The sequence below is a fragment of the Magallana gigas genome, chromosome 8, assembly GCF_963853765.1.
Source record: "Magallana gigas chromosome 8, xbMagGiga1.1, whole genome shotgun sequence".
In the NCBI taxonomy this organism is placed as follows: Eukaryota; Metazoa; Mollusca; class Bivalvia; order Ostreida; family Ostreidae; genus Magallana; species Magallana gigas.
In genome coordinates this window covers 50,848,099-50,871,246 of record NC_088860.1, presented here as the reverse complement: position 1 = coordinate 50,871,246, position 23,148 = coordinate 50,848,099, and the positions used below count along the sequence as shown (strand labels likewise).

The 23,148-nt window shown below is 32.8% G+C and overlaps 1 protein-coding gene and 1 long non-coding RNA gene across 4 annotated transcripts; both read left to right on the top strand.

Moving 5' to 3' along the window:
• Positions 1-7,043: 7,043 nt before the first annotated feature.
• LOC105319084 (uncharacterized) lies at positions 7,044-10,193 on the top strand. Of its 3 annotated transcripts, none has more exons than XM_034472062.2 (4): positions 7,044-7,222; positions 8,501-8,709; positions 8,817-8,942; positions 9,050-10,193. In XM_034472062.2, exons 2-4 carry the CDS (start codon positions 8,620-8,622, stop codon positions 9,398-9,400), a joined length of 567 nt encoding a protein of 188 aa, XP_034327953.1. In that variant the 5' UTR covers positions 7,044-7,222; positions 8,501-8,619; the 3' UTR covers positions 9,401-10,193. The 3 variants fall into 3 exon arrangements, with proteins under 3 accessions (XP_034327953.1, XP_011414803.3, XP_011414796.3); XM_011416501.4 differs by lacking the exon at positions 7,044-7,222 and adding an exon at positions 7,307-7,643; XM_011416494.4 differs by lacking the exon at positions 7,044-7,222 and adding an exon at positions 7,654-7,708.
• An 11,009-nt stretch (positions 10,194-21,202) lies between these two features.
• Positions 21,203-22,406, top strand: LOC136270564 (uncharacterized). The gene is made up of 3 exons (XR_010708357.1): positions 21,203-21,337; positions 21,534-21,626; positions 21,798-22,406. It is a non-coding gene; the product is annotated as an uncharacterized lncRNA (long non-coding RNA).
• Positions 22,407-23,148: the final 742 nt, after the last annotated feature.

Genomic DNA, 23,148 nt, shown 5'->3' with positions numbered 1-23,148 from the left:
TCTTCTCTATTCTCACACATCTGTATAAAAATGACTTATCATTATGTTTACCTGGAGTCCTCTAGTCCTCTACTGAAATTTCAATGTTAATGTCCCCTGGAGTATGGGTTTTGACTCTAGGACAGGGCCAAAATGGATGTAAAGGTGTTTATGCATATGATGTTAAAAAGTATCTTCTTTACTCCTACACACCTGAAAGGAAAACTTATTTCATGACTTTGAAGACTAGATCTTTAGGTTGTTCGCCAAAATTATAGATTTCACAGTTTGTTTTAAAATATTTCAGGCAGGGAGGTGGTCCTCATTACATATTTATAATTTTTCTACTCCAGAATAAAACCTAATTAATTAAATGCATATATGAGACTCCTCGACAAGTTTGTTTATGGTACTCAGGTGACCGTTACGTCCAATTGGCCTCTTGTTAAATAAATAATCATTAGTAAAACAACAATAGCTATTGTTATGATTATCGTTAATAAAACCAAAACTTAAACTTAGCATAGGAATACGGATTAAAGGGACCGTTTACCAAATCAAAATCAAATACACGACGCACCGCAAAAACCCTGATAAGATTAGCTAAGCAAAGAGTCAAAACATTCAAAGCGAGTGGTCCAGACATAAACTGTAGAGTCAAACAAGCCAAGAAAACCACATCGATCTCAACCTCCTTCTCTGACGAACGGTCAACCTTTGTAACCGTGTCTACCCATATCTTTGGTTTACAATGTCTCAACAGTAATCTTTGTAACTGGTTACTTACATATTTGGTTTACACCGTCTCAATAGTAACCTTGATAACCGTGTCTACTCACATCTTTAGTTTACACTGTCTCAACGGTAACCTTTGTAACCGTGTCTACTCACATTTTTGCCTTACACTGTCTCAATAGTAATCTTTGTAACCGTGTCTACTCACATTTTTAGTTCACACTGTCTAAACAATAACCTTGTAACCGTGTCTTACGAAATCGTTGGTTTACACTGTCTCAACAGTGACCTTTGTAAACACCTGTCTTATCACATTCTTGGTTTACACAGTCTCAACAGCAACCTTTGTAACCACGTTTCTACTCACATCTTTGGTTTACACTGTCTAAACAGTAACCTTAGTAAACGTTCTAATCACATCTTTGGTCAACACAGTCTCAACAGTAACCTTTGTAACCACGTGTCTTCTAAAATCTTTGGTTTACAAAGTTTCAACAGTAACCTTTGTAGCCGTGTCTACTCACATCTTTTGTTTATAGAGTCTCAATAGTAGACTAAGTAGCCATGTCTATTCACATTTTCTGTTTACTTTGTCTCAACAGTAACCTTTGTGAACACCTGTCTTATCACATTCTTGGTTTACACAGTCTCAACAGAAACCTTTGTAACCACGTTTCTACTCACATCCTTGGTTTACACTGTCTAAACAGTTACCTTAGTAATCGTTTCTAATCACATCTTTGGTCCACACAGTCTCAACAGTAACCTTTGTAACCACGTGTCTTCTAAAATCTTTGGTTTACACAGTCTTGACAGTAACCTTTGTAACCGTGTCTTCTCACATCTTTAGTTTACACTGTCTCAATGGTAACCTTTGTAACCGTGTCTACTCACAATTTTGGTTTACACAGTCTCTACAGTAACTTTTGTTACCGTTTCCAACTACGTCTTTGGTTTACACAGTCTCAACAGTAAGTTTTATAACCGTGTTTACTCACATTTTTAGTTTATACAGTCTCAACAGTAAGTTTTATAACCGTGTCTACTCACATCTTTGGTTTACTCAGTCTCAACAGTAAGTTTTATAACCGTGTTTACTCACATTTTTAGTTTATACAGTCTCAACAGTAAGTTTTATAACCGTGTTTACTCACATTTTTAGTTTATACAGTCTCAACAGTAAGTTTTATAACCGTGTCTACTCACATCTTTGGTTAACTCAGTCTCAACAGTAAGTTTTATAACCGTGTTTACTCACATTTTTAGTTTATATAGTCTCAACAGTAATCGTGTCTACTTCTATATTTGGTGTACATAGTCTTAACAGTAACTTTCATAACAGTATCCAAGTACATCTTTGGTTTACACAGTCTCAACAGCCGACAAATTACATGCATTATAAAGAATGTAAAATTATTAAAATTCAATCACATTTATTCATCAAAAACTACCTCCTCTCTGTTTTGGATAAAGAATACTTATTTTATATGGGTCAACACTACATGTATTTGTGAAAACTTCAATTCAAACTATATTATCTTATAAAAGCTTTCATATTCGACCTGAAAAAAATGAGATATGATAATTGCTTTAATAGTTGTTGAAGACGATATCCATTTGTTCATGAAGAAGCATAATTGTTATTGAATGCACGTCTTCATTGATAGCAGATGTTAAGGATATATAGCAGTATTAGCAATGCTAAGCGCAATTTATTACTGATCATATGATGATGTTTTATTGTTTATTGTACATGTATATTAGTGTAGCGGCTTAGGTCAATATTTCAGCAAGATATTTCACTTGTGGATACAAGACGATTAGATCATGTACATTCAAAAATGAGCTGCAGCATCTTTTTAAACGCATGCGCAGAGTGTTCATATATGAAATGAACATCAAATTATATCATACATCAAATTCTTCTTCATAATTTTACAGAAAATAAAAACATTACCCAGAAATATTTAAAATATCATGAAAACATTTTGGAAAAAAGACGCCATTTTGAAATAAGAGTCGGCCATCTTGAAAATGACCAAAACTTGAATGGCCAACGATATTTTTTGATCAAGTAATGTTCAAGGAACCTTCATGCAAAATTTGGTGCTTGTATCCACAAGCGAAATATTCCATCCACTATCCGCTACACTATATGCATAAAGGTGAAATGCGATTTTGCAAACTGAAAATTTGTAAATAAAATAATTGTGAATTCAACACCGTTTTAGGCTTTTGATAAATAATAATTTACAAAAGTTACGCAAATCCTTTCACAATATGTTGCAAATGTTGTCAAAAAATAGGTTCACACTGAAATATTCCCATTAGACTCGGTAATAATCGTTTTTATACTTTTAAAACTTATGCATACTTCAATCTCTTTTCGCAGACATTTTACAGCTCACCGCCGAAATTTCATCTATTGGTTTCCAAAAGCAAAAGTTCTGAGTTATCGTTTCCCGGGCAAAGATATTTGTATTCAATTGTAAAAAGAAATAGTTTTGACATTGAGAAAACACAATTTGAACTGTTTACATTACTAACTTTTGTGTTGTATCATGCATTTAACTTTCAAAGAGCTAAAGCATGAGCGAGCAGAAAGAGCAAAAATGAACACTTTTAATAGGGGATTATACTTTTGAAACAAATGACTGATGTCAAAACAAAAGTTAGTATTCTCAGACATGAATCTATCTTCAAATACTGTGGTTTCAATATTCGTTGAATACCAATTTTCGTGGATTTTGTTGTTGAGTTGATCCATGAAATTAAATTTTCATTGAAACGCAATTTCTATTAACATTTTGTATTGAAAGGGTCATTGGCCACGAATTTACGTATCCTTGACACTGTGATTTTCACTTAATTCACGAAAATTGATACCATTGAATATAAATGAAACCACAGTATACATCAGAAAAAAATGGCGAGTGCACTCATCGTAAATTAAAACCAATCAAATGCCAGAGATGACAGCATATTACAATGAAAAAATGACAATAACAAACCTTGAACCATCTGAAAAAATCCATAAAACGAAATACAAATTCAAAGCAAAGCAACACGGACCTCCAAATAGATAGAGGTAGGATCAGGTGGAGTGAGCATGATCTGCTGACCAGTCGCACCCGCCGTGTGCTCTTTGTCGTAATCGGGTTAAACACTACTGGGCACGTCATAATTGAGGTAAATGTCAAAATCGGGAAAATGTCATATTAGGGAAAAACACAAAGTCAATATCAATCATTATCAAACAGAATCCGCCAATGAATGAACTTAACTGGCCACCAATCAGAAACAAAATCCTGCAAGGGATGTTTTACTTCCCGTGTACCAACATGGGATCCAAGTTTGTGGTCATGCGGTTTTAATGTATCAAGTCTGTGTCCCTTAAAATTCGATGAATTTTTCGTTCTTCTTTGATATTTTGCGAATCAATCATGTGCTCCTTTGAATTCAGTGCATCAATACCGCGCTCCTACACACAGAATCAAAGAATTAAGATTGTGCTAGTCACAACAAGGAATTCGATAAAGTGAAAAAATCATGTTTTTTTTTTTCGATATATCTACATTTATTTGTCTGTGCCATTGCTAATGTAAATCCTCAAAACCTTACAAAAATATGGGATTAAAGAATATATGAATTGCCAGAAATAATCGTAAGAAATGGAACCGAAAACTATTCAGAAATTCATTAGGTATGTAATAGATGACAAACAAGCTGATGAAACAAGATTTTAAAAAGTTTTGATTGAAATCATGAGGCACTCTGAATTTTCTATTCAAAGATTGTGAACTTGGTCCAAAATGTAATGCACTTTAAAGACATTTTAAAAATGCGTTGATTTGGTCCTAAATTTAATGCACTTTGATTTTTTTTAAAGTGCGTTGCCACAAAAATCTTATTCAGACTTTGACGTAAAAATTCGAAAACTTAGTAAATATAATATTTCATATAAAAAACGAAATGCTTTTCCTGTTATTAGATGTCAATGCATTATAATAAAGCGGTACATTACAGCCAATTTAGTCCATTATCACGTGATAGCTTTACATTGCTTACGAATATCCTCTAATAAAAAAGTATACCTCAATTGTTCCTACAAAACAATAACTATATTAGTTAAAGGAACAATATTCTACTTTCATAAAAAAAAAATACTTTAAGAACCATGTCTTCACCTCGATCAATTAATAATTTATCGAGTTCCTAAACATACATCCTTAAATTTCATACAATTTTGAGAAGTAACGGCATGATGCATCAAATCAATACGTGTTGCGGGTAACTAAAGGAACTGTTCAAACTGTCAGACTGTTCAAACTATCACTTTGTTTTTAAATGTGAAATTTAAAATATATGTTGTGGTGTTGTTCTGCAGTCGGATGTTTTTATTGTAAATAACGACCGAGGAAGGTTTGATCAAGAAATAAAAGCATTGTTACATACATTTAAGCGAGTATTTAATAAAATCATATTATCTTGTTAAATTTTTAACTAACTTATATTTCTTGTATATCTGATTACAGCTTGCTTTTCGATCAAATTTGCAAGACATTCAACCTCCAGTAATGACCGTCAATAATGTATAAATCTACGCAATGTTTTACATTTAACCTAAACTTATCCACAAAAGTTTACTCTCATTTACTTAATTAGTTTTAGGTCTTTGTAAAAGCACAGGATAACACATTGTTGGATTTCGCAAAATTACCTCGATTTTAAACGCCCCTTTCACAACATGTGAATAAATTGATACAATGATACTCGTGTATATATCTATTCTATAAATCAAGGCAGTCAAAAAGTCTTTCCTGGTCCTTTGCTGTCACACATTACCTTTCCTCAGGGGTAATATTAAAATCGTTTTTGTGGGATCCCGTGAGAATAATAGGCTTCTTTTTTTATATCATTATCATTATTATCATTATTATCAATTTTTCTTTGTAAAATAGTATTCGACCATTGACATAAGTTGTGGGGAAAATAAAGTGTCGCGTGGGAAGACAATGTGTGAAGCTTTCGCGAAAAAGATCCTGGTGAAAGTCAGTTTGTATATTTCTTAATAGAATACATGTAAATGTTTGCTTTACCAGTTTGTAGATTTCTCAATAGAATACATGTTAATGTTTGCTTTACCAGTTTCATGGAAACAGAAAAAATTATTTCTATTTACTCTTTCCTTACTCAGGTCATCAATAAACATTAGCATGGTATAAAATACATGTACAAATGAAGAACTGTCATTGTTTATTTAGAATCCTGCATCAAATTTTTGACGGGTCTTCATTTGTATTTTTGAAGGAAATAAGCACATAAACCAAATTTAGACTTTTAACACATTAAATGTCTCAGCAATAAAACATTTCACTGAATAAAGGGGTAATATAACCAAAGATAAATAAGGCAAAATATATTGGGTTTTTTCTTCATTAAACATATCGTAAACATTAGCTGCTTAATCCCATTTGTTAACATGGTCACCATTCTGCAATTTTTTTTTAAATAAACAGTCATAAAAAATACCACATGTTAACCATATTGATCAATCAGTGAAAATTATTGTGTTTTACATTTATTCTTGAAAATGTATTTTTTCTAATCTACGTCATTGAAATATTGTCCTGTTTTACCTTTTTGTTATATATGTACATGGTTATATTACAACAAAACATTAACATTAACACAGACCTTTAAAATACATCTTTTTTCATAATCAGTGTTCACATGATGTGTCCAAAATGTCAATTTTAACTTGGATTATAGATGCTGTATTTTTCCTGATTTCAAATTTGTTTTACTTTACTCTCTATTATAAGTCTAAATGTTGTGAGACTTATATCAACGGCTATAGCGATTCCTAGCTTTTAAGGAAGGGATGTACTATTTATTGATCGGAGCATTGATTCTGATGAATGTGACATGCAACTGATTGATAATCGTACGCCATTATATGACCTCATTAATTATAAACATAGATGGCGTCATTAAAAATTTAAAAAGTTAACAGTAAAGCCTAGATGATAATATTTCACGTATTGTCATATTAGGCTAATGTGGAAATATGCTGTACCTATATATTCACAAACATATTTTCCCAAAACATAGTCGAAGTGTAGGTCCGTTTGACGTTATTAGTAAATCAATTTTAGAGAAAACAAACATACATGTACACAACACAGGAAACAATGAGTTTAAAAAGTTTGTACAGCAATATACAAATGTGTAAAATATATATCAAAAATTAAGGAAGCAATGCTAATATTCCTTGTAATAGATTTTGTATTTCCTTCAAACCTCGAAGTACTTCCGTGTTCATCGTATAATAATGGCTGGACGCACACAACATGCAAAAAAAAAAACAACCTGAATATCGATTATGAATATGAAAAAAGTTTTAAAAATTTAACATTGGCAATGTTGACTTAACCTTTTTCCAAAGAGCGATTGTACCTCAAAAGACTCTACCTACAAGAGGATATTCCCCGATTGTCCTAACAAAGTAAGTACTATATGTCAATAAGTCAATAATTCCCCGTAGATTTAGCAATGTGAGGAGGTATCAGTGATCTATACTCGGCTTCCGGGTAGATCAGTTCATGTAGGTTTGAAAATCTTTTCGCGGAAATAAAATGTGCCGCTCCAACGCCGTGGAATTTAATTCAGAGTGAACGTAAGAATTCTCTGCATTCGCCTACTGCATTCGCGGAAGTGAAAGTAACTTTACTAAAAGACATACAATGAAACTGGGAAAATCAGTTCCACGCATGCCCACAACTTCCACCGGATATGAATTGTTGTCGAGGTGAGAGGGATTGTTGGACGTTAGAACTTTCCAAAACAATGTGGCCACTCTTCGTGTTTCGCCGAAAATTTCTCACTCAGATTGATAAATATAAGTGGCCACAGAGCACTCATGAAAGGTAAGGCGATTTGAGCACTGATACAGAAACAATGAATAAGACAATTTTGCTACCATTCCTAATTGGTATGTCAAAGCTATTATAGATTCATAACATATTATATATAATAGTGAACGTATTCATCTTATGAGACATAGGGTTGTTGTATAATATATTTAAGATATTTATTTATATGAACGGCAAAAGAAAAACACAATACATAAGCTTAAGATGAACGTCTTTAACTTAATACGATATATTATTGAGAAACGATTTTCATGTTATAAGTTTGTTATGTGTATTTTAAATGTACTTTATATACAACTTTCCGACTCTGAAGAATGTAGCCAACGCTTGTATACACTATGTTTTATTCTGACTGTACCAGGTTTTATTGTTTACTTAGGGGTTTAAATTTGACGAGAGTTAATAATGTTTCGAAAGAGTCATGGAACGCTTTTTGATGTTACTTCTTGTCTTCCGGTTTTTTTTTTTTTAAATCGTCAATGGTTTAATCGCTGTTCGCTGGCCCTTTAATTCCTAAAATAGAATCACTGTATAATAGATAGGTGACCTAAAAAAAGGAAAACAATAACATTGTTTTGTTAACGCGGAAAAACGATAAAAATATCGCATTCATGTGAGAGGATCTATATTGCTGTTGTTCTTAAAATTTTAATAATAATGATTTCAACTTAAAGCTGAATATCTATTTTTATACAAATATTTGTTAAGATAGCAATGTAAACAGATGTTCGTGTATTCACTGCCACTTCTCTAACTATCTTAATTTTATGACAACATATTTTAAACTAAATGATCTGATACAATGAAAGTAAACGCCATGCTGTCTAATTGAAATATCAACTTTGTTTCAGCTGTTGTAAGTTGGAATTGTGAACAAATTTATTCCCACCCACTCAACATAGAAAAAAGAAGTACTACCCTACGATGGGAGACCCCCTGTTCACGAGACACATCTGACTCCCTGCCACCCATGGTCATCCCAGTGGAACAAGCTCTTCGTGCAATGTCCGTGAAATCCACTCTACAGAAAGATGCTGCGATTGTTCTAAAGAAAAACTACGTATGTTTGTTTTATATACCTAATCGTCCGACCTTTTTTTATAACTTTTGTTCTGTTTATGATTGAGTTCAAGGAATGAGGTTTTTTATGTGAATACTTACTTATAGATACCAGTCCTAGGACGTAGGTTAACGAATTCTTTCTTGATTACGAACTTGGAGACCGCCGACATGGAAGGGTTGAATTTGGTAGAGGAATCTGATAACATGCAGACTGCTTGCAAAAACAACAACGTAAGTTTAACAGTAGGCTGTATAACTTATAGAGAAAAAAAATTGTTTGTTAACAGTTGTACTGAAGTTTGACAAAATATTGATTTTCTGATCTTTTTGGTTTTCAGATATCGACAATTTTACTTAATGAGTACCGACTTTTGTCTACTCTGGCGGTATTTCTGGAGAAAGTGCTAGAGGATGAGGTGTACTTTGAGCACAGTGAGCTCTATGACCTCATGGCACCAGTTCAAGACAAGCTTTATGAACTCATGTGTGATTTACATACCACCTTATACACTATTCTTCATGTCACCATTGAAAATCATGTGACACGTGACGTCATGAATACTGATTTAAGAAGCTTATCAGAAGACCGATCGAGTCGCTACTACAGGGATTATGTCATCTACAGTAAAAACATTCAGTATCTCAATCATTTATCTGCAAAATTTCTGAATCTGACGACTTCTTCATAACTAACTAGTACAACGTTGAAACCTGACGTCCTGAAGAAATTTTTTTTTCTTCTTGCTCCAGTGATAATAGTGTTGTTCATTTTTATGACACTAATATTTTTAAAAGATCCACAGAAAAAAAATTTATCTCTGAGTTGGAAAAAAAAATCCAAATACTATTTTTACCAAAATTTTATGTGTTGTTTTCCAGTCTTTGAGACATAAAAAAGAGAAAATGTCGATAAAAACAAACCACATTTTTGAAAATTAGTGCCGATTTTTATTATGTTGGAGAACGATCCGTAAGCGTGACTTATGGCTTTTTAAGCTGACTTGTATTATGTGTATGATGGACAGTGTTTACAATATTATGTGTATGATGGACAGTGTTTACAATATTCCATGAACCTGGTATAATTGACTTTATGTTCTAAAATACTTATTAGACTCTTAGTGGTAATCTTTATTGTTTTACATGTTATATGATAATTGAATTGGTTTATTTGTTATACCTCATATTCAAAGTTGTGCAATATGCTTGATTTAATCTTATTTTTAGATGTATCTATTTTTATTTTGCATTATATTTATAGTGTTGTGAAAGTTTTGAACGGAAATAATGTACTTAAATAAGAAAAATTTATAAGGACATAGCATGTTAAATGTCTTTTTTAAAAAGAAATGAGAATGGGAGCGTATATTTATTTTTTTAATTTTATTATTCATATCTGTTTTTTTTTTTATTATTTATTAACATCGTTTAGCGCTTTATGCAAAACGGAATCTGTGATATTTTTTACACAGTGCATTATACCTGGTATTTATTTGCAATAAAATGAAAAACTGAAAAATTTGGGTTTATTTTAATTATTCATATATGCCGACACATAATACTTTGAGTTATCAGCGACAATGATGATTATTGTATTCCAGATGTTCAAAATGATCTCATTTAATTCATATCAAACAATGAGTTGCCAAAAAAATTCATGAACAATATTAAAAGCAAACTTTCATTCACACAATCACGTATTTGAATCATACATGAACTAACAAAAACCCTGACTGAAAAGGTACAGGTAATACAAATATAACGCTCTTTGAAGAGTGAATTGAACTGATTTTATTCGACAATCAAATTTTCAAGGATTGGTGGGAAAACAAACCCGATAACGTTGTAAAGACATAGGGCTGTACGCGAGTACAATTTCTGAGTGTAAAATCCACCAATTTAAAGGAAATGCTTCACAAATCAACGATTTTTTTTATGTGCTTCCTCCAAGATCCATAGCCGTATGCGTTTTGCTCTCTGTGTTTCCTGGTTAACGTTAGCCTTATGCATTTAATTTGTGTTTGGTATTTTGATATTTTAATCAATTTTTATTAAGGATAATAAAAGTTTTAAAAGCAATAAATTCTTAAACCTCAAAATTCCAACATTTTATCTGATATCTTCCTATAGATAAACAAGGAATACACAATGCATGTAAAGTTTGGGTTTTTACTATAACACTCTAAGAGGTTTATATCAAAAGTGTTCTTGTGAACACACAACTGATAAAAAATCATCGTCGCCATTTTGAATCTTTAAAGTTAATTGCTCTTTATAAATAATTACTATTTCCTGTATATTTGACACTAAACTAAGTGAAGCAGACATCTCACTAATGGCACATTTAATTGTCGGCCGTCTGGTACCTAAGCAATTTTAGGTTGATTTCAGTAACTGTACTTTAAAGACTTCAAATGATTAGGAAAGCATAAAAATTATATTTGTTAAAAAAGAGACATTATATGTGATCATTGTAGCCATACACTATTATGAAGAAAAGAAAAATTCTGGAAATAATAGCCTTGATATTTTAATATCTCCCTTTATCTGTGTGCATAGATTTCCTTGTAAAGAGACTCATACAGTATAAAACGACTAAGATCACCTTGCCTTATTAACACTACATACAAAAAAGTTTTTTGTTTTATCTTTAGACCAATTGATGTTGATTCTTAAGTAATAAAAATACAAACAATTGATATGAATTCCATTTAGAACGCATGGCTTTAATCAGTATATGTCATCCGTTGCAACAAAGTGTGAAGTTAAACAAGGCAACAGAAGGAAAGTAAATGACGTGTTGTTGACTCCCCAACCACCTTCCGTGTCAATTTTTATTCAATTATTAATTTTTCTGCAACCAATATTTAGGTCTAGGCCGCTACTAAAATGATCACTGATTGAGAATGGTTTCTAGCTCCACTACATGCCACGGATACTACTGATGGATACTACTGATTGCAGAAGGAGAAAAAAATCGGATTTTCTTGATACATCGTGTTTTTTAATTAAATCTATACAAGTCAAAATCATGATCAAACGCAAGTTTTTCACAAATTTACGTTTTGAAAACCAGACAAAGTTGACGCTATGTCATATATTTCCAGTATCTTATTTCTTGTGAAAAATCATCTTATTGTAGTAGAGAGTTTGGTCTTATTTTTAAAGAACGGAAAACAAACTATTTGAAAACATTTTAATGTAATACTCTGCAAACAAGATATCGTCAAAATGTGCTTTTGTTTTAAGATTGTTGGGCTTGATCAATCCCTGGCGATCCGTATTTATGACCTAATTGCCTAAAGATTTCTACGTTTCCCGATTACGACAAAGAGCACATGGCGGATATGACCGGTCAGCAGAGGATGCCCACTCCTCTATAGCACCCTATCCTACCCCTAATTTTTGTAGAGGTCCATGTTTGCTCTGCTCCTGTTTTGTATTTTTCCTTTAGATTTTGACGTTGAACACTGTTCGTTATCACTACACGTCATGCTAATTGATATTGGTCTTTATTTTCCGTACTTTTATCAAACCTCAGTTGTTAATTTTGGTGATTTTAAAGATGGCAACTGCCTCACTTTGGATTTGGTTGCCATAGAAACAGCTGGATAAGTGAACAAATGTTTAGAAACAAAATCAGATGCCTCTTTAAATTTTGGAGCATTTTCTAACCACTATATAAACTAGGTAGTGTCCCTTGTTAAAACAGTGGCTACAACGTGGTGTGAAAATAAATGTACAAGGGTTGATCCAAAAGTAATGTCACACTATGCTCAGCGTTTAACACTGGCGCTGTATTGTATAATATAAAAGATAGATCAAAATTTTCTTTATCAAAATTCTAATATGAAGTAAAATTTTTAATAAATTTCGTTGAACATTTAACAAGATATTGATGTTTATAGCCTGATATATACGAGGGTCAATCAAAAAATACGAAGACAATGCGGCTGTCTATCATATATTTTTCATGAAAGTCATACTTAATAGATTAATCTGTGCACCAACACTTATGTTATTGATATGCGAAGTTTTCGTCCATTTGATGAAAGGGTATTTTTGTTCCCCATTTTTAAAAACAACATGTTTTGTCACCACGGCGCACGGTAACGTTCAAAACATGACGTCAAAATTAAACACGCACAGTTTATAGATATACCCCATCTTTATATCACACTTAGTCTCTTGTGCCTTTCTTCTTACAATTTAGAATGGCATTGAACCACTTAACATCTTATTTGCACACATTTGCTCGAGAATCATAAGTTAGTTCTTCAATGTTTTCATTTTCTAACCGTGTATATCTTAGTTTACAGTAAGGATAACCCTGAACGTCGGTTGACATTACTTCTTTTATGACCAAATATTTACAGATATTCTACTCTCTTTCGGACTGTTTTATATTCAAAATACAATGACCACCACCCCCACAAAATTTATTACAGTTAAACACAAACTTGCAAATAATTGTTGACTTATTTTGTTCACCATTGAGCATTTTCACAGCTTGTATCGGCTTTTTCCTGAGTTAAATCCATTTTATTTGTACTTCTCGTTGCGCCGTGACGTCAGGCGACGTCGATGTTTTTAGTCAATTCTAAAGAGGACTATCTGACTTTAGTTACTAATCTATCCCGTCATTATTTGGTACATAGAATACCATGACTAAACAAAATTTGTAGTTTCAATATAATTTTGTTCTAAGCCAAATTTATAGAGATAATACTTTCAACATTATATGGTTTTTTGTTGACATAACACAAATTTTGACCGTGCGCCGTGACCTCATTTTTTCAGGATGAAATTCTAAATTATTCTTAGAAAGAAAGAAATTTATTAACTTTTTTTCTTACAAATTGTCTGAAACTATTGCTAAATTATGTCTACCAAATTTAGTAATGATACGACGTTAAGTAACATAGCTATGGCAAAAGTCTTCGTATTTTTTGATTGACCCTCGTACATGCCGCGTTATGAATTTACGTTTTTTTTAGGGTTTGTATTTGTGTATAAATAACATAATTTCAAAATTTGAAAAAAGACTCAAACAACACAATATTTTGAAACAGATATACCATAGACACTTTCTAACTGTTTTAAAAAAAATTAGGGAACGTTACCGTCCATTTCGGATATCTACACAATACCTTTTGTCTCCAGACCAGGGAATAAAAAGGTTGGACATGCGAATAGTGATACGAAGCATTTTTTTGCTTTGATGGATAGAAATCATTAGAAGATGTACTGGAATTGATATATCAACCTAAAATTAAGAGCGAGTGAACAGGGTTTCCTTAACGTGGTTCCAATATCTGATAAAAGTATATGTCATGTTAATTTATAAATGAAATAGACGGAAGATATACGCTCTTAAGGAAACTGAAAACTAGGTTATTAGGTCATGAGCTATATCATAGAGCTACGTTCATGACTTTTTGAAGAGACCTCGACAAACTGATCGCTGATTAAATAATATTTCATACTACCCCATCGATTACAAAAAGAGATATTATATACTAAGAAAAAAATGTAAAATAGAGCATCGTGGCCAATTTTTATAGAGTACAAAATTACGAAATTCTACCAGAACGCCAAAGATCTAGAAATGACGTCGCTTGCGTGCGGCGACTATCCTTGCTTCACGCTCTACAAAATATATTATCTTCAGAAATATTTATCATAATGCATTTACATTTTCAGATCTGAATTGAAATAGATAGATATCTCATAGCACAAGTTTTTGTCTCTTTCTGCGGATTTTTCACGATTTTATCGCATCTGTGACATTGCTTTTGGATCAACCCTCGTATCTAAACTTGCATGAACTGTCGATAGGTCTAGAGTGATACAAGATTTGATTGAAAAGTAATGTCACACTATGCACCGCGCTCCTCACTGGCGCTGTACTTGTAAAGTAATGTCACACTATGCACCACGCTTCTCACTGCCGCTGTACTGTATAAAATGATACATTAAAATTTACCTTATCAAAATTCAAATTCGAATTAAAATTTTGATTAAATTTTGTCGAAAGCTTAACAAGATATTGATGTTTATAGCGTAATATATACGTGACATCGCTGCGTCATGAATTTACATCTTTTTTAAGGCTTGCATTTATGAATAAATTAAATGCTCCTAAATTTGAAAAAGGCCCAAACAATACAATATTTTAAAACATATATATTATAAACTTTTTCTAACCGTTTTAAAAAACTAGGGACCGTTACCATCCATATCGGATATCTACCCAATGACTTTTGTCTCTGGATCAAGGGATAAAAAGGCTGGACATGCGAATAGTGATACGATGCATATTTTGCTTCGATGAATAGAAATCACAATAAAATGTACTGGTATTGATATATCAACCTAGAATTGAGATCGAGTGAACAGGGTTCCCTAAACGTGTTTCTAATATCTAATAAAGGCGTATGACATGTTAATAAATAAATTGGGTAGATAGAAGACATACGCTCTGAAGGGAAATTAGAGCTGTGCTCTTACGTCAATGGCTATATTGTATAGCTACGTTTTTTACTTTTTGAAGAGACCTCGACAAACTGATCGCACATTTAAAAAATCCTATATACTACTCCATCGATTACAAAATGATTAATTAGTTTCTTCATTAAGAATGTGATAACAAAATGTACAATAGAGCACCGTGTCGAATTTATATAGAGTACTGTATAACGAAATTCTACCAGAACGCCAAGGAAATGACGTCGCTAGCGTGCGGCGACTATCTTTACCTTACGCTCTACAAAATATATAATCTTCAGAAATATTTATAATAATGCATTAAAATTTTCAGATCTGATTTGAATTAGGTAGATAATTCAAAGCATGAATCACTTTTTCACGATTTTATCGCATCTGTGACATTACTTTTGGACAAACTCTCGTATTTCTACCTAAGTAGTTTACACATGGGTTTTTTTCGTTATTATATCCACCACATTTACAATTAAGTAAATTCTGCTTCAAATTTTGCATCATATTTTAAGTGTCATAATTTAGTTTTGATCTTTAAATCAAAGTATTTATTAACTGTTTCTATAAGATAATTTATTTTATTATACTTTCATGTTAATTACTGAAATCTGATTGGTTTAGACGCAGTTGGTAATCCGTTCTATTACCCTCAGCGTTGGCAAGACTTGGCAACGGGTAACACAACGAACTGTTACGTGCGCGTAAATTATGCGTGTACGGTTTGCCGTAGAATTCACTTTATTTCTGTATAAAAGCAGTAAATTCTTTTTAAAATTTAGCAATTCAGTATAAGAAAATAAATAGTGCTTGTTTGGGTGGGTAACTGTTGAAATTGACACCCCTCGAAAACCATTGTCAACCTCCGCTTCGCGTCGGTTGACAATGGATTTTTCGGGGTGTCAGTTTCAACAGTTACCCCCCCCCCCCCAAACAGGCAATATATATATATATATATATATATATATATATATATATATATATATATATATATATATATATATATATATATATATATATATATATATTTATTTATTTATATTTTTTAAGTTTAAATTCTGCATAGGAAAAATTAACACTGTGTCGGATAATTATGCCAGTGCCAAGGTTGAATTTCTACACCCGCTTAAGTTGCAGTTTCGGAAAAACCCATACGTACAAAATGCTAAACCATTGTTCAAAGAGTACATAATCAGTTTTGTTATTAGTTTGTATTATATGACAGGTGGGATATTAACCTATGAAAATTATATCCCATGGGAAAATGATTCTCTTACAGAAAATAGTGACAATCCTATAGGATTTTCTAAAAATCCTAAAGGAATAATATTTCCTGTAGGAAAATGGTATTTCTTGTAGCTATTTGATCCAGACAGATTATTTTCTATAGGAAATTTAAATTCCTATCAGATTTCATCAAACACTGTCGGCATGGAATCTACCATAGGAAGTTCTTGTATTCTGATAGGAAATTTCAAATTTCCTGTAGGAATACTGTTTTTCCTATGGGAAAAATTATTTTCCTGTAGGAATTTATTATTTTTGAAAGGTAAATATCTCAGCTGACAGGTGAGAATCAATGATAACAAAGTCGGTTATAAACTCTTAAAGCAATGGTTTATCGTATGGCATATTTGAATTTTTCTATGTATGCAGCTTAGACGGGTGCAATAATGTCACTTTGGCACTGGCATAATTATCAAGCACAGTGTTAATTATTACAAATTGTAAATCCTTAATATGTGCTGGTGATCTGGTACTTTATCGTGACACAGAACTTTTAAACCATCGGAACTGGAGTTTTGTTCAGTTTTGCTCATTTATTTTAATGGCGGGTTTAAAGTAGTGTACTGTTTGAAATACATTCTCTTTCTTGGTCTTAAGATTCATCCTACAGGCTGTTACCATTTAAACAGTGTTTGCGACGAAGTACTTAGCTCTAATTTGTTTGGTTACTACTACAATGATTTTTTTAAGTTGTTTCAATTGTAATTGCAATGTATTGAATAATTCAAAGCACATATTTTCAACATGTGTAATTACATAATAATTATTTCAAAAGATAATTTTGGAAATATTAAATTAAATTCTGGTCGTTTTTGCAATCATATGGTGTTTATGAATAGCTCCGCTTTTTGTTGATGCGCCGCCTGAGGGTTACTAAATCACACTTTTCCTACGTGCCCCCTTCCCCAAATTATATTGCAGAACAAACTGTCTAGAGCTTCCGTTATCAACCTACTTAGTGATAATGTGCACTACAGACTGCCCTCAATATAACATAATTAAACAATTGCAATGTCGTGGAAAAAGTCTGTATATCAAATTTAAAAAGTTTTTCTGACCTAAAATTTAAATTTGTTGAATATGTTTCACGTTCTGGTGTAAAAACTGCTTACGCACGCATAACTTGATATATGGTAAAGGAACTGCTAAAAAATCAATTTTTAAATGTATATTTCAAAATTGTTGAGAATCATTATGGAATACAAATATGATAAAAGATCAAATACTCCTTAATAATTCATGAATCATTATTAAATGATGTGCAAATAGATGCTCCAATGTTTGAAGATAACCACATTACAATCATGAATGAAATTCACCGAGGAGGAAGAAGAGGGATTGGTATCTTCCCCACGACAAAGTTCTTCTGAGGAGCAACATAGACTCGACTCGAGCCTTCTGTCTCAGTATTAATGCAATACACTTACATCTTTTTACTACAGAGCAGAAGGATAGGCAATAAGGTGTACGCCAACCACTTTTAAAATATCTGGTTTCTTTCTAAAATATGTCAACATTTTTTTCTTTAATCTAATCCTTAATTCCTGATACAAACAACAATTTTATTTGGGTTCTTGGGCCCTACATAAAGGTGTTTGCAACTATTTCTTTTGGAATCGCTTTTTACTTATTGCAAACATGTATCAAATATGCATACAATACATATTTACATGATATCGTTTGCTTAAATACGCAAAAAGAGACACTAAAAAGCCTGTTAATGGATCCATATACTGTGTATAAGAGATTAAAGATTTTGAAAAAGTAGAAGACAGATTTAGCCTCTTAATTTCAGGCACTGGTGTGTGATAAACAAAGTGTCTTTGAATCATCGTCTATTCTATCGATAGGTCTTCGGTTTGTCAATTGAATTAAACTAAACATTGATGTGTTAACAAATGAATTCCCATTATGTTATTTAGGATTTTGCAAACATATTCTGAGAATCTACCGGACATGTTTTGTTTAAGCAAATTATAGCAATGTTTTTAAATAATTTGTAAATGTGTTAAATTACATGTTGCAATTGTTTTACATGTATCATGAAAACCCCTTTTAAACGATTGAATTAACAATTCTAATACCTTATATTTAGAAATGATCCCAACTCTAAAGTATAAAAAGAGATCTCCACATCTTAAAAACCAAAGAGATCTCCACATCTAAAATAACAAAGATTTCAACGTCTAAAATCAAATAGAAATCTCCACACCTAAATTTATATAGAAATCACGACAATTAAAACCAGAAAAGATTTTGACGTTTAAAAATCAAAAAGGGATCTAAAATTACATTGACCTCGACATTTAGAATCAGGAAAAAAAATTGACATCTAAAACCACATAAAATTTGATACATAATAATCACAGTTCTCGACATCTAAAAGCCCAAAAAGTCCTAGACATCTAAAATAACATAGGATCTCGACATCTAAAATCAAGTAGAGATCTCGACATATTAATTCACGTTTAGATCTCGACATCTAAAATCACTAAGAGATCTCGAAATTAAAACTCACATCAAGAACCGAACCTCTATTTAAACATATGCAATTAACATTAAAATCACAGAGAGATTTTGTATTCTGATCTTAATCACATAAAAATTGTTATATCTTAAATTTTGACGAGAACGACATTGGAATTTATCCAAATCTTATGACATTTCAGAAAACGTATATGTTTTTACATCCAAAATCAGTTTATGGCCTCAACGACAAAATCAGAAACTCCGTCACTGGAGAATCAGGTAGAGATATCGATATCTAAACTGTGGTCAACATCGTCAGTGTTTACAGGTAGAGATATCGACATCTAAACTGTGGTCAACATCGTCAGTGTGTACAGTGTGTACAGGTAGAGATATCGACATCTAAACCGTTGTCAACATCGTCAGTGTGTACAGGTAGAGATATCGACATCTAAACTGTGGTCAATATCGTTAGTGTGTACAGGTAGAGATATCGACATTTAAACTGTGGTCAACATCGTTAGTGTGTACAGGTAGAGATATCGACATCTAAACTGTGGTCAACATCGTCAGTGTGTACAGTGTGTACAGGTAGAGATATCGACATCTAAACCGTGGTCAACATCGTCAGTGTGTACAGGTAGAGATATCGACATCTAAGCTGTGGTCAACATCGTGAGTGTGTACAGGTAGAGATATCGACATCTAAACCGTGGTCAACATCGTCAGTGTGTACAGGTAGAGATATCGACATCTAAACTGTGGTCAATATCGTTAGTGTGTACAGGTAGAGATATCGAAATTTAAACTGTGTTCAACATCGTTAGTGTGTACAGGTAGAGATATCGACATCTTAACTGTGGTCAATACCGTTAGTGTATACAGGTAGAGATATCGACATCTAAACTTTAGTCACATCGTAAATGTGTACAGGTAGAGATATCGACATCTTAACTGTGGTCAACATCGTCAGTGTGTACAGGTAGAGATATCGACATGTAAAATTGTGATCAACATCGTCAGTGTGTACAGGTAGAGATATCGACATCTAAACTGTGGTCAACATCGTCAGTGTGTAGAGGTAGAGATATCGACATCTAAACTGTGGTCAACGTCGTCAGTGTGTACAGGTAGAGATATCGACATCTAAACTGTGGTCAACATCGTCAGCGTGTACGGGTAGAGATATCGACATCTAAACTGTGGTCAACATCGTGAGTGTGTACAGGTAGAGATATCGACACCTAAACTGTGGTCAACATCGTTAGTGTGTACAGGTAGAGATATCGACATCTAAACTGTGGTCAACATCGTCAGTGTGTACAGGTAGAGATATCGACATCTAAACTGTAATCAACATCGTCAGTGTGTACAGGTAGAGACATCGATATCTAAACTGTGGTCAACATCGTCAGTGTGAACAGGTAGAGGTCAACATCGTTAGTGTGTACAGTTCTTTAAAATGATATATGAGAGTTTAAATTCTCACTTTGGCGAAGACAGATGCATTCGTTCTACGTTAGGAAGTCAGGATACTAATACTGTATGTAATGTGTGTGAACACCAAACAAGAATTGGAGCCGATAATCATGTGATCTATTTTACGATCTTGTGACGTAAACAAATATGCAGAGGAATTGGAATTGTGACGTCACGTTGTTTTCCCTCCGCCGCAATTCTTGCGCAGTTCCTTCATACCACTCTAATATTGATGGCTAAATTCAAAATAAAACTGAAACTCTTGTATATTGATATACTTTATTATTCATTAATTATGTATAATCTAACTTTCAGTTCACGGGAAAATTTACTATCATACATTAATAGTAATGAATCGATAGCGAGGTTGGAATATCGCATTCTGAGGGAGTTTTGGGGGTGTCCATTCCTTGAAATCTCCATTATTTTCTCACACTCACACAAATCCTCGGCCATATATATGATGCCACAACTGCATTGAAGGTACAGTATCAATAGTTGTTCACGGTATATGAACAAATATATTAAGAAGAAATGAAAATATTTGAAATCACATTTTGTGGAACATGTAAGCTAAACTGTAAATCTGTAACTGTTGATATAAAAGCTGGAAATATGTCTAAAAATGTTTTTAAAATTGTATATGATTCTTTTTTTTTTTTACATGCATTAGAATATTTGCACACAGAATCAGACAGTGAAAGTTTGTCAGAGTTTAACCTTGCACGCTTTACTTTATTAAAGGGTTCCTATGTGCCTGCCTGGGCCAGACTTTTGGCGCCCCGGCCAACTGGGATTCACCCTGTGGATCTTCTCATTCCATCATATATGAAGCACTGATAGAGGACGCGACGAGTTTCACAAGAGCCGCGACTAACCTTAAAACCCTCTACGTGAGTACTGGATCATTTTCTTAGAATGGAGAGAATCGGGGGAATGGTACTCCTACCAACCGGTGTATTATATTAAAAATCACAAATCTGATAAATATAGTGTTTGGACATTTCTTAATGCTACGGATAAAATTAAGTTGAGATTTATTTAACTAACACTCTTAAGAGTTAGACATCAAGCATTGTTCGTTTTTAGACGGAAAACGACCGTGTGACAGGGGACACACTGATCCAGTTCCTCCAGTCCCGTGATTTCCCTGGTCTCAATCTACCTCAAAACATCACAGATGTAAGTAAAGCAAACTCTCTCTCTCTCTCTCTCTCTCTCTCTCTCTCTCTCTCTCTCTCTCTCTCTCTCTCTCTCTCTCTCTCTCTCTGTGTACAAAACACTATTAATGCATACTATAATTCTTCATATCGCTATAACAACTCAGTTTTGTTTGTTTTCCGTTTCTTTCAGATAACTCCAGACTTTTCCCGAGATTATGAGAACCTCTCTCGTCTGAGGCTATACCTTGACCACGTCTTAAAAGATGAAATAAGTCAAGAAAGTGAATACGTCGAATCGATGGTAATGATGATAGAATCAATTAACGTCATTTTAAGTAACCTACGTAGAGCCATGAAGATGGATGTTAACTCGACCTCAGTTCCTTCCACTGCTAAAGACGTTTTGCCGGAGGATGTGAAATTTCCAAATAATAGAGCCGAACGGTTCATGTGCAATTACATTATTTTTCATCAAGCTGAAAATTATGGAAAACTTTTAAACCAACAATATAGGAAACTTTGTGAAACCCATAGAACTTGATATGGATGTTTTAATAATTGAATGACACTCTCAGAAAGAAATCAAAGTAAAGTATGAACCATTTGTGACCAGCAAGAAGATACAGATGCCAAAATCACTTTTTGGCTTTTTTTTTCTTCAGATTTTTAAAGTACTGAACGACTTTATTTTCAAATTGAACCGATTATGTTGATATTAGCTAACAATCATCAGCCCCCTTTTAATGTTGATATTTCTTTTCGTTGCTCACGTAAGAAAAACCAGATTGTATTTTATACAGATGCATGATATGTATATATATAAGTATATTTTTTTAATAAATATATTTTCAGAACAAACTATATTGTTGATTCATTTTAAGGTCTCAGGGGCTTTGCTAACAAAAAAAACTTTACTTTATTGATGTCGAATAGCTATTTATTTCACCAAAGAAACACAGCATCGTTAGTTATAATAGTCAAGTCTCTGTATTTAGCAAGAGTAACGGTATAATAAAAAAGACAGACTTACAACTTAACGATTACTATCGATCACATGTTATGTCGGCGGCCATGACCCGCTCCCCATCGTATGCACGAAAAAGGTTTGGAAAAACTTCATTTTACTGGAAACATTCATTATTTTATAAATTAAGTATTTTTATACCTTATACTGTAAACTACGAACGCTCAATGAATCCAGATTTTAATAATCATTAGTCTGATCGAAGTAAATGCTGTTTTATTTATTTGTGTGTGTGTGGCTTGGTTTTTTTTTCATTATGAAAGTTTAAGTTTAGTGCAGAATTGTCATTATGATAAAAGATGATTTTCTGCTGCAAAATAAATCTTTTTTAAATACGCAGCTCATTTCCTTTTACAGTCCCTATCCATTACTGCCATTTAGATATTTTTCTAAAATTGTTTAGCCTAAACCAAAAGGGCTAGACATTTTTTGCTGAAAATATGAGATAAAAATGGATTATTTTAAGGATGCTCGACACTCCGTGACTTCTACTTTACGTCACAACATGCTGATTTTA

Excerpts from the sequence above, each read along its gene's own strand:
- LOC105319084 (XM_011416494.4), top strand. The coding sequence starts at position 7,675 with ATGAATAAGACAATTTTGCTACCATTCCTAATTG. Across the intron at positions 8,710-8,816 it reads TTGTTCTAAAGAAAAACTAC|ATACCAGTCCTAGGACGTAG; the intron begins GTATGTTTGTTT and ends ACTTACTTATAG. Across the intron at positions 8,943-9,049 it reads CTGCTTGCAAAAACAACAAC|ATATCGACAATTTTACTTAA; the intron begins GTAAGTTTAACA and ends TTTGGTTTTCAG.